This window comes from Ochotona princeps, chromosome 14 (genome assembly GCF_030435755.1).
Source record: "Ochotona princeps isolate mOchPri1 chromosome 14, mOchPri1.hap1, whole genome shotgun sequence".
Taxonomy (NCBI): Eukaryota; Metazoa; Chordata; class Mammalia; order Lagomorpha; family Ochotonidae; genus Ochotona; species Ochotona princeps.
Genome location: NC_080845.1, coordinates 19,543,166 through 19,554,932, shown reverse-complemented (window position 1 = coordinate 19,554,932; position 11,767 = coordinate 19,543,166). Strand labels below are relative to the sequence as shown.

At 48.0% G+C, this 11,767-nt stretch overlaps 1 protein-coding gene and 1 non-coding gene across 2 annotated transcripts; both read right to left on the bottom strand.

Moving 5' to 3' along the window:
* Positions 1 to 5,890: 5,890 nt before the first annotated feature.
* C14H9orf152 (chromosome 14 C9orf152 homolog) lies at positions 5,891 to 9,762 on the bottom strand. The gene is made up of 2 exons (XM_004581156.2): positions 9,520 to 9,762; positions 5,891 to 6,452 (listed from the first exon to the last, which is right to left on the bottom strand). Exons 1-2 carry the CDS (start codon positions 9,710 to 9,712, stop codon positions 5,935 to 5,937), a joined length of 711 nt encoding a protein of 236 aa, XP_004581213.2. The 5' UTR covers positions 9,713 to 9,762; the 3' UTR covers positions 5,891 to 5,934.
* Positions 6,612 to 6,718, bottom strand: LOC118759989 (U6 spliceosomal RNA). Its single transcript, XR_004996513.2, has one exon. It is a non-coding gene; the product is annotated as a U6 spliceosomal RNA (small nuclear RNA).
* Positions 9,763 to 11,767: the final 2,005 nt, after the last annotated feature.

Sequence of the window (11,767 nt, the reverse complement as noted above, 5' to 3'; positions counted from 1 at the left end):
AACTTGATCACGTATTTCATAACCTTTGGAAAGGCATTGAGTTAAGCAGCTGATACTCAAGGTTCATGAAGAGATACAGATAATATCAATAGACCCTGGCAAGGCAAATTTGAACGGTTTCAAGTCTGGAGAAGACAAACAAATGGGCTTTAAAAGCAGGGATACCTAAAAAAAAAATTGGACAATCAAAAAATTTAAAAAATGAGCAAGTCCAAGACAGAGACACTGTGAATGGCACCTGTTTTCACACCCTGAAAGAAGCTTGGCAATGAAGCTGTTACATTGACTAGGCTAGACTTTCGCTGTGACTTCCGGAGAACTTCTGTCCTCGTCCTGTCATATCTGAGAAATCCTTAACTTGGCAAGGTAATTCAGCGAATGCCCCTGTGTCTGCCGATGGCAGCACTGTGACCAGAGGTTGACCCTTCTGTTTCTGTGTGCCAGGGAAGACGAAAGCCCAGGTGTGACAGCCCCTAGGGGCAGAGAGGCCGAGGGTACTTCGGTGAAGGTCACCTGCCGAGGCAGCAGTGGCCATTCTTCACCCTTGGAAGGAAATGGATGGACGCCAAGCTCAGCCCTTCCCCCATACCCCCTTCTTTCAAGCTCTGCTGAAGGAACACTCGGGGTGACCCAGCTGCCCCTGGTGGAAGGCTGGGCTCTGAGCCAGAGGCACCCTTAAGCCCACTCCAGTGGCCCTCAGGCAGTGCTAGCCTGGACTGGCTGTTGCTGTGTTGACCTGCCCTGGGATGAAGAGTTGTAACACAATCAGACCTGCTCTTGGACTTGGGCCTGTTGAGCTCTCATGCTCAGAGCACAGCAATTCCGGGTGGGAGAAGCTGGACTCCTGGGGACTTGCAGGAGCTTTCCGAGGAGAGGATCAACCTGCACAATGTCTTGCACTAACTCTTTCTTTAAAAAAGTCATTATTATTATTTTCCATGGTACCAGTCTTGTAAGTATAGGGATTTCTCCTTTCCCTCCTCACCCCTTTTCCCTCCACCATTTCCCTCCCATATTATTAGAATAGTATAGTCCATTAGTAATAGTTACACATTTAACATTCTGCTGTTTAAGTGAATCATCACATTGTAGGTATAGGCAAAGGTAGAAAACCTAGTATCAGACAGTTTCATTCAGAGTCTTCCTTTTATTCTGGAGTAGAAATGGCTACTGCAATGGATTTTCACTTCCTGGTAGTATAATGACAGTTTTTCAGGAGTTGGGGGGAACATATATTTGGGGCCAACATTGTGGTGCAGTGGGTTAAGCCACTTCTTGCAATTCCAGAATCCCATATCAGAGTTTCAGGTGGAATCTTGGTTAAACCACTTCCCATCCAATTTCCTGTTAATGCTTCTGGGCAGCTGATGGATGCTAGCCCAAAACTATGGATTCCTGCTGCCCACATGGCAGACATGGATGGAGTTCCTGACTCCCGGTTTCAATCTCTCTCTCTCTCGCTCATTTCATCTTTAAATAAATACACACATAAAATCAATTAAGCAATTACTTTGAGAGGGAGAAGGAAAATGAAATTAAGAGAGACAGAGAAATCTTCCATCTGTTCACTTGCAAAGCCCACAACAGCCAGGGCTGGTCCAGGCTGAAGTTAGGGGCAGGAAACTCATCCAGATATTCCACATGGATGGCAGAAAAGACCTTGGTTTACTGCCACCCAGGCACAATACAAGAAGTTTGATTGGAAGCAGAGTAGTTGAGACTTGACCCAGCACTTCCCTATGGGTGTAGGCGTCCCCCATGTATCACAAGACCAGCCCTAAGTGTCGTCATTTCAGTGCTGTGCCTTCACATTATTCTGGCTAACCTCCTTTCTCCCTCGTTACCCTTCTCAGGATTCGTTGTGCCTGCTCCTCCCTCAACTCCATTTCTGCCAAGTAAGGATTGTCCTAAGCAAAGTTTGGAATTTGGAAATGCATTCTAGACTTGTCTTCTTCCCACATGCTGCATACTCAAGTTCAAACTTTTGCATTCTTTTAAGCACCTCTACAGCCTGCTGATCCTAACCTTCATTTGCGTCTCACCAGCATCTCAAACATCAAATCCTTAAACCTAATGCATAATTCTTATGTCAATAAGTCATATTGATGCTATTTCCAAAACACATCTCAACTATTATCTATTTGTTCCCTGTAATTTCCACTCTTGTTCTTGTTTGAGCTAACAGCTTCTTTCCTACTGAGCTTACCTGACCATTTCTTTCCCGATGTTGCCTGTTAACTAGACTCTTAACTCACTCTATTTTGAACAACCACAATAAACTGTGTAAACAGCAAATCAAACCATTTGGGTCCGCCTCAGAGGTCCCTCTCTGGCTAGGTGGTGTATTCAGGATGAAATCTAATGTTGTCCTGCACCTGCTCAGTTCCCTATGACCTGGCCCTCATCTATCTGTGCTGGTTGGAAGTGCTGCTAAGGTGTATTTTCAGTTCTTCTTCCAGGAACATGGGATGATTGCGCTTCCTTATAGCTTGATAATGTGACTTGTTTTAGATGATGAATTGCGAGCAAAGGTGGTATAAGAACCAGCTCATGATGATAATGCATATTCTCCTGTGACACATACTGGGGAAACTAGTATTGATATGGTAAAGCTGGGGATCCTAAACTGATGATAATACCTCACAGGAAGGACAGCTGCCCTGGAAGTACATCCTAAACTCAAGTGGGCTAGTGGACTTTCATGTCAGAAAAAATATACTTCCGTGGGCCAATGTTACGGCATGGCAGGTGAAGCTGCCCCGTGCCATGGCAGCATCACTCAGCCAAGCACCCGTTTGATTTTCAGCTGCTTTGCTTCCCATCCAGCTCCCTACGAATGCAGCAGTGAAGACAGTGGAAGAGAAGTTAGTACATGAGCCCTTGCCAGCTGTGTTGGAGGCCCAGGTGGAGTTCCAGCTCTCAGCTTCGGCCAGGCCTAGACCCTGTAACTGTGGCCATTTAGAGGGAGGGAAACAAGAAGGTGGATCTCTGTGATCTCTCTCTTGCTCTCTGTCCAACTCTACCTTTCAAATAAATGAGTGAATTAAAAAAAAATTGGGCTTCTGGTGTGAAACGTGGGGCTTGTTTGTTACTGACTCAGAACACGGTGTATCCTGATTGATACAGTGCCTTTGCAGGTGCTGTCCGTTTGGTCACTGGGCTGCATCTCACAGCATTCTGACAGGCCCTGGAGCACATCAGGGATACTTCCCTTCGAGTTGTGCAGCCTGTCCTCTGTGCTTGCAATGCTCTCACGTCTGCTTGCCATTCTGATTCCATCTCTCATAGGGAACATCTTAAAGGAAAACTAAATTTCCATGTCTGAACCTGGAAGGTTTATACATTCAGAAGCTTAGGGGCAGAGTTGAATTGCTACATGTTCATTGTTTTTTCTAATTTGACCACTGCTTACTGAGCAGTAATTAGATGTTCTCCTGACATGAAGGAGCTCATAGACTGGCAGTGAGGAACCCAGTGCTTAAGGAGGAAAGAGAAAGGAAAGCCAGGAAGTTGGTGATAACCAACTTAGGCAAAGACAAAGCCACTGACTCTGGAGACAAGTGGAGCCCCAAAGCTCATGGGCTCCCCAGCCTGGTCTTCCAGTTAGGGTGGCATGCTGGTCCAGAGCCCTGCGTACCCACTGGGACTCAAGTGCGTGTATAGGTCCTCAGACTCAATCTTCTGGCATGCATGCCAGCCTGGGACCCTCCCCCTCCACCTGCTCAGGGCCCAAGTATGTGTGCAAGTCCCAGGCCTGACCCACCAGCACACCATGCTAGCCTGGCAACCTGGGGTCTTACCCCTCCTCCCCCACCCACTTGGGATTCAAGTATGTGCATTTGCTGGCCCCCCTGAGTGAGTTCCCAGGCCCCAGAGCCCACCAGCTACTGGTGGAAGCAGTAAACCACTCCTTCCATGTACCTTAAAGACTCTCTAAATGACTTATAAAACCCAATACAATGATAATACCAAATATATATTTGTTATGCTGTATTGTTTGAGGAATACTGACAAGAAAAGATTATCTGTTTAGTACAGATGCAACTTTCTGTTTTTCTTTCTGATAGTTTCAATCAGAAATAGTTGCAATTGCTTGACTCTTTGGATCTGAAACCAATAATAGAAATAATTGACTTTGAAACCCAAACTGAGATGCTCAGTGACTTGGCCTGCATCACATGCCAAGAATGGCTAGATTAAAACCCAGATATGTGCAGGTTTGGCGCAACAGTTAAGATACTGCCTGAGATCACATGTCAAAGAATCTGGTTTGAATTGTGGTTCTGCTTCTGATCTAGCTTCCTGCAAGTTTGCCGCCTCGGAGATAGCAAATGAAGACTCAGGTACTTGTGTGCCTGCCACTCAAATGGGAGACCCAAACTGACGAGTTTGAGGCTCTTAGCCCAACCTCAGCTGCTGCAGGTTTTTGGGGAATGACCCAATGGATGGAAGATCTGTGTCTGTCTCTGTTTTTCAAATAAAATGAAAGTAAATATATAAACTAATATAATATAAAATGATAATATAATATGCAAAAGTAATACTATATAAACTAAAATTTTAAACTAATAGTCGCCATCACTTTGTATGGAGGATCTAGGCATTCTGCAAGTGCTGCTGACATACAGAATCCATTGGAACAGTGAAGACAGAACGATTCAAAAGACTGTTCAAAGAGGGCTCACTTGTGCCAGGTCTCTTCAAAGCAAGAACAAAGGACAATGTCTTTTCAGAAAATGTCCTTGATTTTCATTATAGAAGAAAATAGTGAAGATATTAGTTACTCCTGAAGGAATGATGATAGATCAACCTGCAGGTTGGAGTGCACTGGGTGGTTCTGTGCAGCCATATACATTTTTTGAGCACTCCTGGTTGACAACTGTGGATATGAATGGGTTAAGACTGGGTCACTATGGGACCAAGGGAAGATGTGGGTGAAACTTCACAGAGGGTGAAAACTGACAAGGAACCAAAGGCTTAGGTGTGTTTCAGTATTACTGCTGAAATGCAACGTTAGCCATGAAAGATGCTTTTCTTTCTTATCCCCCAAGTAACACCTGTTTCACTTTGTCCTGGGTTAAAAAAAAATGTCTTTGATTTCAAGAAGTTTCTGAGTGATGCAAGTGAAGCTGAAAAGGGGCAAGCTTGTGGGAAACACGTATTTTCCAAGCAGATGTATTTCCTTGTACTTTTTGCTCCTGTCATAGCCTCACTGATTGGCAATTTATAATAAGATGCTAATTTGCAGAGACGGAAAGAGGGATGAAGGAAGGGAAAAGGCATCTGTGATGAGAATGGAATATTCAGCCTCAGGAAGAAGGGACAGACGATGTTTCTCAAAGAAGCGTCAAGCACAAAGGTTTATTAAACATGTAAATAGTGGTAGGTGGCATAGATCTGATCCTCTTTCTTCAGGGTGACCACATTTTAGGAAGCTCTAGACAAAATGATGTGATCACTGACAATTTAGGGACCTTTGAGCAAAAGGTCCCCCAGCAAATGGTGACCACAAAAAGGTTGGGAATTCTCAGAGTTCACTTTCTCTTGAATGTGTGAGAAATCAGACGATACTGGAAACAAGATTGTCCATGCCCACCGGTCCCTGGGGATCACTAAGGCAGTGCCTTGGTTAGATGTCCTGCTTGGCGATTGGAGTTCTCCAGGTCAAGGGGCAAGCAGGTGTTCTACTAGCTTCCCCATGGAGTGGACATCCAGGGCTCTTTAACAAACGCTTCATTTTAAGCAGAAAAGGCTGCGTCGAGCAGCCAATGCTACTTCATCGTACATGGTGAGCAGTCTGACTTCCGCAATCTGTCTCTCTTTTTAAGACGAGACCATGTTGCCAATTCAATTAATTTCTCAGAATTCCTATCATTGAAGTAGATTAGTTCTGTGATGAGTCCCAAGCTAGAACATCTGGGTAGGTAGGAAGTGTCAGGCAGGGCCATACAAGCCCAGGTTCCGAGCTGCTTGGGAGATCCTGGGAGTTTTCCTCTGGGGAAATGGGTAGTGAGCTGGTTTGCCAGGCCGGTGTGAGTTCTTTAAAGAAGGAAGACCCTGGATGCTGGTTTTAAAGTTGCATCCCGCTGCCTTTGTTTGGGTACCGCCCAGCTGACATTGACATGGGGCTTCCTCTGGAGCTTTGGTTCTTTGCTGGTTGTTTTCCAGCAAGCACAGGTCTCCTTCTGGAGGGAGCCTATGCTGAGACCCTAGGAACTGGCCCTTGGTCTTCATTTCAGGATCATACTCCTGGTAGGAAGTTTGGGCCAAGCGATATATCTCTAGGTGTGTGTGCCATGCTGACTCAGAGGCCTGGTGATGGCCTCGGGCTGCCTCCTCCAGCATCCTCTCCACCTCAGGATCTCCGTCCTCCAGCAACATCGAGTTCCTTCTCTCCTTGTTGATCCAGACGGCACTGGTCATGGATTCAGCGGGAGTAGGCGTGTTCCCTCCTAAAGAGAAGAGAAGGCACAAACAGGACTGTCACCATGGACATGCGCAGCTCTTGATTGGAAGGCAGGTCTAAATTTGCAAGCTGGAGGGAGGTAATGCTCCAAATACTCTGGCAGGAATACTCAGTGTGTTATTGCATGTGCTTATACACACATGACAGCATGCATGATCTCTTCAGGAATTTGCGTGTCATCCTTGCACAGGGGCCATACTAATCTTCTCTGTATCATTCCAATTTTAGTAGATGTGCTGCCGAAGCGAGCAGAATGCATGATCTCGTCGGCATGTGTTCACACACGATTGTTCATTCATTGGATGATTATTTATTAAACAGTTAACATATGCCAGGACTAATTTACTCTAGGTATCAAGAATTCAGCAGTGAAGATGGAGCCAAAACCCACATTGTCATGGAGGTATTCTAGTAGGGCAGGGATAACATAAGCATCAGAAAAGATTACTTTTCACATGTAGGGTTTTGTGCCCTGGAGTCTGATAATGAGTTTATAACCAAAGCAGAGGAGTGAGGAGCTATGTTTTTCCTTCCCTCCCTCCCTTCTTTTGTAAAGGTTTATTTATTTTCATTAGAAAGGCAGATCTATAGGGAAAAGGGGAGAGAGAGATTTTCATGCTGGTTTACTCCCCAAATGTATGAAGTGGATGGAGCTGAGCTGATCCAAAGCCAGGAACCAAGAACTTCTTCCGAGTCCCCCATGTGGGCTAGCCTCTGCTGCTTTCCCAGGTGATAAGCAGTGAGCTGATTGGGAAGTGGAGCAGCTGGGACACAAACCAGCACCCATATGGGATGTGTCTGTGGGAGGTGGAGAATTACCCAGTTAAGCTATTACACCACTCCCTTCCTCCCTCCCTCCCTCCCTCCCTCTCTCCCTTCCTTCCTCCCTCCCTCCCTCCCTCCCTCCCTTCCTTCCTTCCTTCCTTCCTCCCTCCCTTCCTTCCTATCCCCTTCCTTTCCCTCTCTCTTCTTCTTCTCTCTTCCTTCCCTCTTTTCCAGAAACAAAGACAACACAGACATTCAGTCAGACAGGTAGATAGACAGAGAGAGAGAGAGAGAGAGAAATGCTTCCAGGCTAAGGCAGAAATCAGGAACTCAGAGTTTTCCACAAGGGTGACAAGGACCTAATCATCGCCACTGCTTCCCAGGATCTGAAACAGCAGGAAGAGGGAGGCGGTGACTGGAGGCGGTGACTGGAGGCGGCGGGGCATGGGTCCCGATGTTTAGCCTAAATGTCTGCCCCATGACTGTGTTTTAGAGAATTGGCCATTAACCTTCTATGCCAGAGATGCTGTTGTGGGAAGACATTTACAGCATCTTAACTGACTATAGAAACAGGGCTATAGACTGACAGCTCTGCTCTTTCTCTGGGACACTGTATTAAAAACACTTTATGAAATATGATACTTCGCTGGCAACTCTGAGTGGCATTAGGAATTGTGGCAGTGGCTGGAAAGTGCTTTCCTGTAGAAGGCAGGACTGTGACCAGCACGGAGTCCCTCTGAGATGTCAGATAAAGTGCACTTGAGTGTTCTGGCATCTGTTGCCATGGGAGGTCCGGAAGGTGGTCAAGCAGAGTAAGAGTAGGGAAATAATACAGGAGAAATAAGGTCAAAAGGGAGAACTGAGCTCCATGGCAGACACCCAAAAGAAAATGGAAGAGCAGGGGCAACCACCATCTCTGCAAACAGTGTGATCCTGGAAACACCACTCCAGTGCTGAGTCTCAGAAGCCGTGCTCCGGTGTTGAAAGCACACTATTGTCTTAGCCTGACAAGTATGTAAACCTTTACAGATACCCAAAATGCCATGCGCTTGTGCAAGAATGAGGAAGGAGAGGGGCTCCGAGGGAGAACATAGGCACGGTGTCCCCTCCCATCAGGAATCTGGGCGGAAAGACTTAGTGAACAGACGAAGTGCCAGCTTGTGGTACCCAGAGGACAGGCAGGAGGAGCTCCTGGATGCTTTTCTCCTTCCAAACAATGTTGTGCCTCTTGAACTCCCCATCTCCCCATGCTCCCAGCAATCTCTGTTCTACTTCCTGTTTCCAAGCGCAGGAGGAAGGCCCAGCACAGAGGCCTGGGGGCAGAGGATGGTGAGTTCCTTGGGGCAAGGTTGAGTGTCCAAAAGCCTTTGATATGTTAAGCATAATGCTTCCATCTGCTGAATGACTGAATGAATAAAGACCCTTGATGATAGGGTAGGGCTTTAGGGACCTTTCAGCTTATGCCCTGGAGACCAATTCAGGTCACAAGCATCCCAGTGGTTGGTAACAACTTCGAAGCAATGCGCAGCTCAGAGAGGCTACTTTTCTGGAGGAGGCAGCACAGTTGCTGCGCTGAACAGCGAGGTCCCTCTATCTCCCAAAGCCTTTCCACTCTGGCCTGCAAAGGGAAGACCATCAAGAGTCCATGGAACTGTACAGTTAACCACAGTTTGGACCTTACTGGGGACCGTCTCTCCTTCTTTAACTGGCTTCTCTCTGCTGGAGGATGAAGGGCTGGAATTCACAATCACTTACTTTCTGAGCCCTTCTCCTTACCTCCTCCTGGAATGAAGTCTTCATTGCCTTATCCTCCTGGAGAGGGGGTTTCCCTGTCTGCTGCCTGAGGCCAGATGAGCCTGGGGTGCATTACGCTCCATGAGCCCTGCAGTGGGCTCCCGGGATATTACTGCTTGTCTTCAGTCCCCAGAGGCAGGAGGCAGAGCTCCCATCCCCCTTACATAGCTAAGCAGGGAAGCCAAGCTTGGCTTACCAGGCTGACCAGTCTAGCAAGATCAGAAGACAGGAGCAGAGGCCAGGAACAACTGCTGGCCAGATACCTGATTGCGGCCCCTGGCTTACTTGACCTTGGGACAGACTGGTTTGTGTTATTTTGATTCAGTGCCCCCTACTCTGGCTCTAGTTGTGACTGTGACCCTGCTGTGGCAACCTTACTCTTCCCTTGCCTCTTCCCTCCTTCCCCTCCCACACCATGAGAGCTGGCAAGAACCCTGGCCTTGCCTTCCTTGCAGCTCGCCAGGCCCTCCACCCCTGCACCTGTGCAGTCCTACCTCTTGGGAGCACCATGCGGTGGGTCTGGGTCCTCTGTAGCCTCCTCAAGCCTTCATACTGGGCTTGCAGCACCTGAATGTTGAGAGGGGCTGCTTGCCCATGAGCCTGAGTCCGGGAGCCTTCAGCCATGAAGTCAGGCCCCAGCTGCCAGAACTGGGGCAGGGCAGGGCATGGGCAGGCCAGCCCCTTCATCCGGATCCGGGAGAAAAGCAAACACTGGTGGGGTGAGTTGGGAGTGGGGAGAGAGGGGGCCAGAATGGGAGGAGTAAGGAGGGAGAGGAGGTGTGGGGCAAAGGGAGGGCGTGAAGAGAAGTGGGAAGTGAGAAAGGAGGTGTCAAGGTGAGGGGTGGGAGAAAGTGAAAGGAAGGACCAGGAAGAGAGAGAAAGTAGGGGGAGGAGAGTGAGTGTGGTAGCGGGTAAGAGGAAGACTGGGAGGAGGAAAGTCAGGGTGGTAGAGGGGGAAGGGAAGAGCAGAGGAAGAACAGCAAGAGGGATGGGGGGATTTACGGGGTGAGAGAAGAGCGAATGAGGGAGATGGGGCTTAAGAGCGAGTGGGGAAGGAGCTGGGGAGCAGGATGTTAAGGGGTGAAGGGAGATAAAGAGAAGGCACGCACAGCTGTTCAGGGTCCTGGGAGCCCAGGGAAGAGTCTTATTCCAAATGCTTCATTGCTTGATCTTAAAGTTTAGACTCCAATTCCAAGAGTTTTGGCGAAGTCCCCTGTTTGCTGGAAGAGCTGAAGCTGGGGCTAAGCAATGTCAAGCACCTCCTCAGCTCACACCTCCTGGACTGCAATGGGGCTGCTCACCCACCAACCTGCTGGCTAGGCTTGCAATTGTCTAAAGCAACTGTCTTGGAGCCCGCACACAGCAAGTGCCCCCAACGCACAGCCCAGACAAAAGCCCAGTCGGAGAGTCTGCCCTGGTGAAGGAGGTCAGAGGCGTCCTGGTCTCCAGCCAGCCCCGCCCCCTTGGCATTTGAGGCAGCCTCTGTGGTCTCAGAGTTTTCCAACAAGCTCCAAGTTGGTGTTAGTCTCACCCACAGCCAGGCACACCCTCATCTTCTGCCCGCCACTCCACCATTTCTGCACACTCTCAGATCCCAGACCCTCTGTTGTGCTGGCTTTGATCCAACCTCTCTTCATTTGGTCAGCTACATCCCTGTTTCCTCCTAATGCAGTGTTCACGAATTACCCAGTGAACTTACAAAGCCAAGAGAAGCAGCAGTCGCTGAACACAGATGTATAAGAGGCGATGCAGAGAGGATCTAGTCATTGGCTGTGGGCACTAGAGACAGTGTAGATCTTCAGTGTGCAGCATGTTGGTTTGCTGGGCTGTCATAAGCAAGCCCCACAACCACAGGCAGAAACCACAACAGCTATTGTCTCTGTTCTGGAAGCTATGGTGGTCCACCATCAAGGTGTCTGTAGGGTTGGCTCTTTTTGAGAATGCTGAGAGAAAATCTGCCTCACGGCTCTCCCCTTCTGGGAGTCTGTTGGCATGCTTGGTCCCCCGCTTGTAAAACAATCACCCGATCTCCTTCATCTTCACATGATGTTCTCCTTTGTTTGTGTGCTTTTCTGCTTTGCTTTTTATTAGGACACCAGTGACTTTGGATCAGGGCCCAACTGGATGAGCTCATCATACTCTAAGGACATCTGCACGGCAGAAGCTGCAGAGAGCGATTTAAGCTGGAAGTGCAGGTGTCATTGTTTTGAATATGATACAGTTCACTGGAAAAATTTTGTCATTAGACAGTCAGGGATATATAGAATTATGAGATGGGTGCCAACACTGTGGTGGAGCAGGCTAAAGCTTGAGGCACTGGCATCCTGTAAGGGCACCAACTCAAGTCCCGGCTGCTCCATTTCCAATCCAGCTCACTGCTTATGGCCTGAGAAAGCAGCACAGGGTGATTCAAGTCCTTGGGCCTTTGCACCCGAGTGGGAGACCTGAGAGAGGCTCCTGGTTTCTGGCTTCGGATCAGCTCAGCTCTGGCCATTGTGGCCATTGGGGGGAGTGAACCAGTGGGTGGAAGATATCTCTCTTTCTCTCTCTTTTTGTCTCCCTCTCTCTGTAACTCTGCATTTCAAATAAAAAGAAAAATAAATCTTAAAAATACATTAAAATTTTTTTTGAAAAGTCACATATACAGAGAGGAGAGGCAGAGAGAAAGATCTTCCATCCGCTAATTCACTCACCAAGTGACTAGAATAGCTGGAGCTGAATCAATCCAAAACTAGGAATCAG

Bases quoted from the DNA above. Each gene is read 5' to 3' on its own strand.
- C14H9orf152 (XM_004581156.2), bottom strand. From the start codon at position 9,712: ATGAAGGGGCTGGCCTGCCCATGCCCTGCCCTGCCCCAGTTCTGGCAG. The intron at 6,453-9,519 runs GTAGGACTGCAC...TCTTCTCTTTAG, and splicing joins CCGCATGGTGCTCCCAAGAG to GAGGGAACACGCCTACTCCC.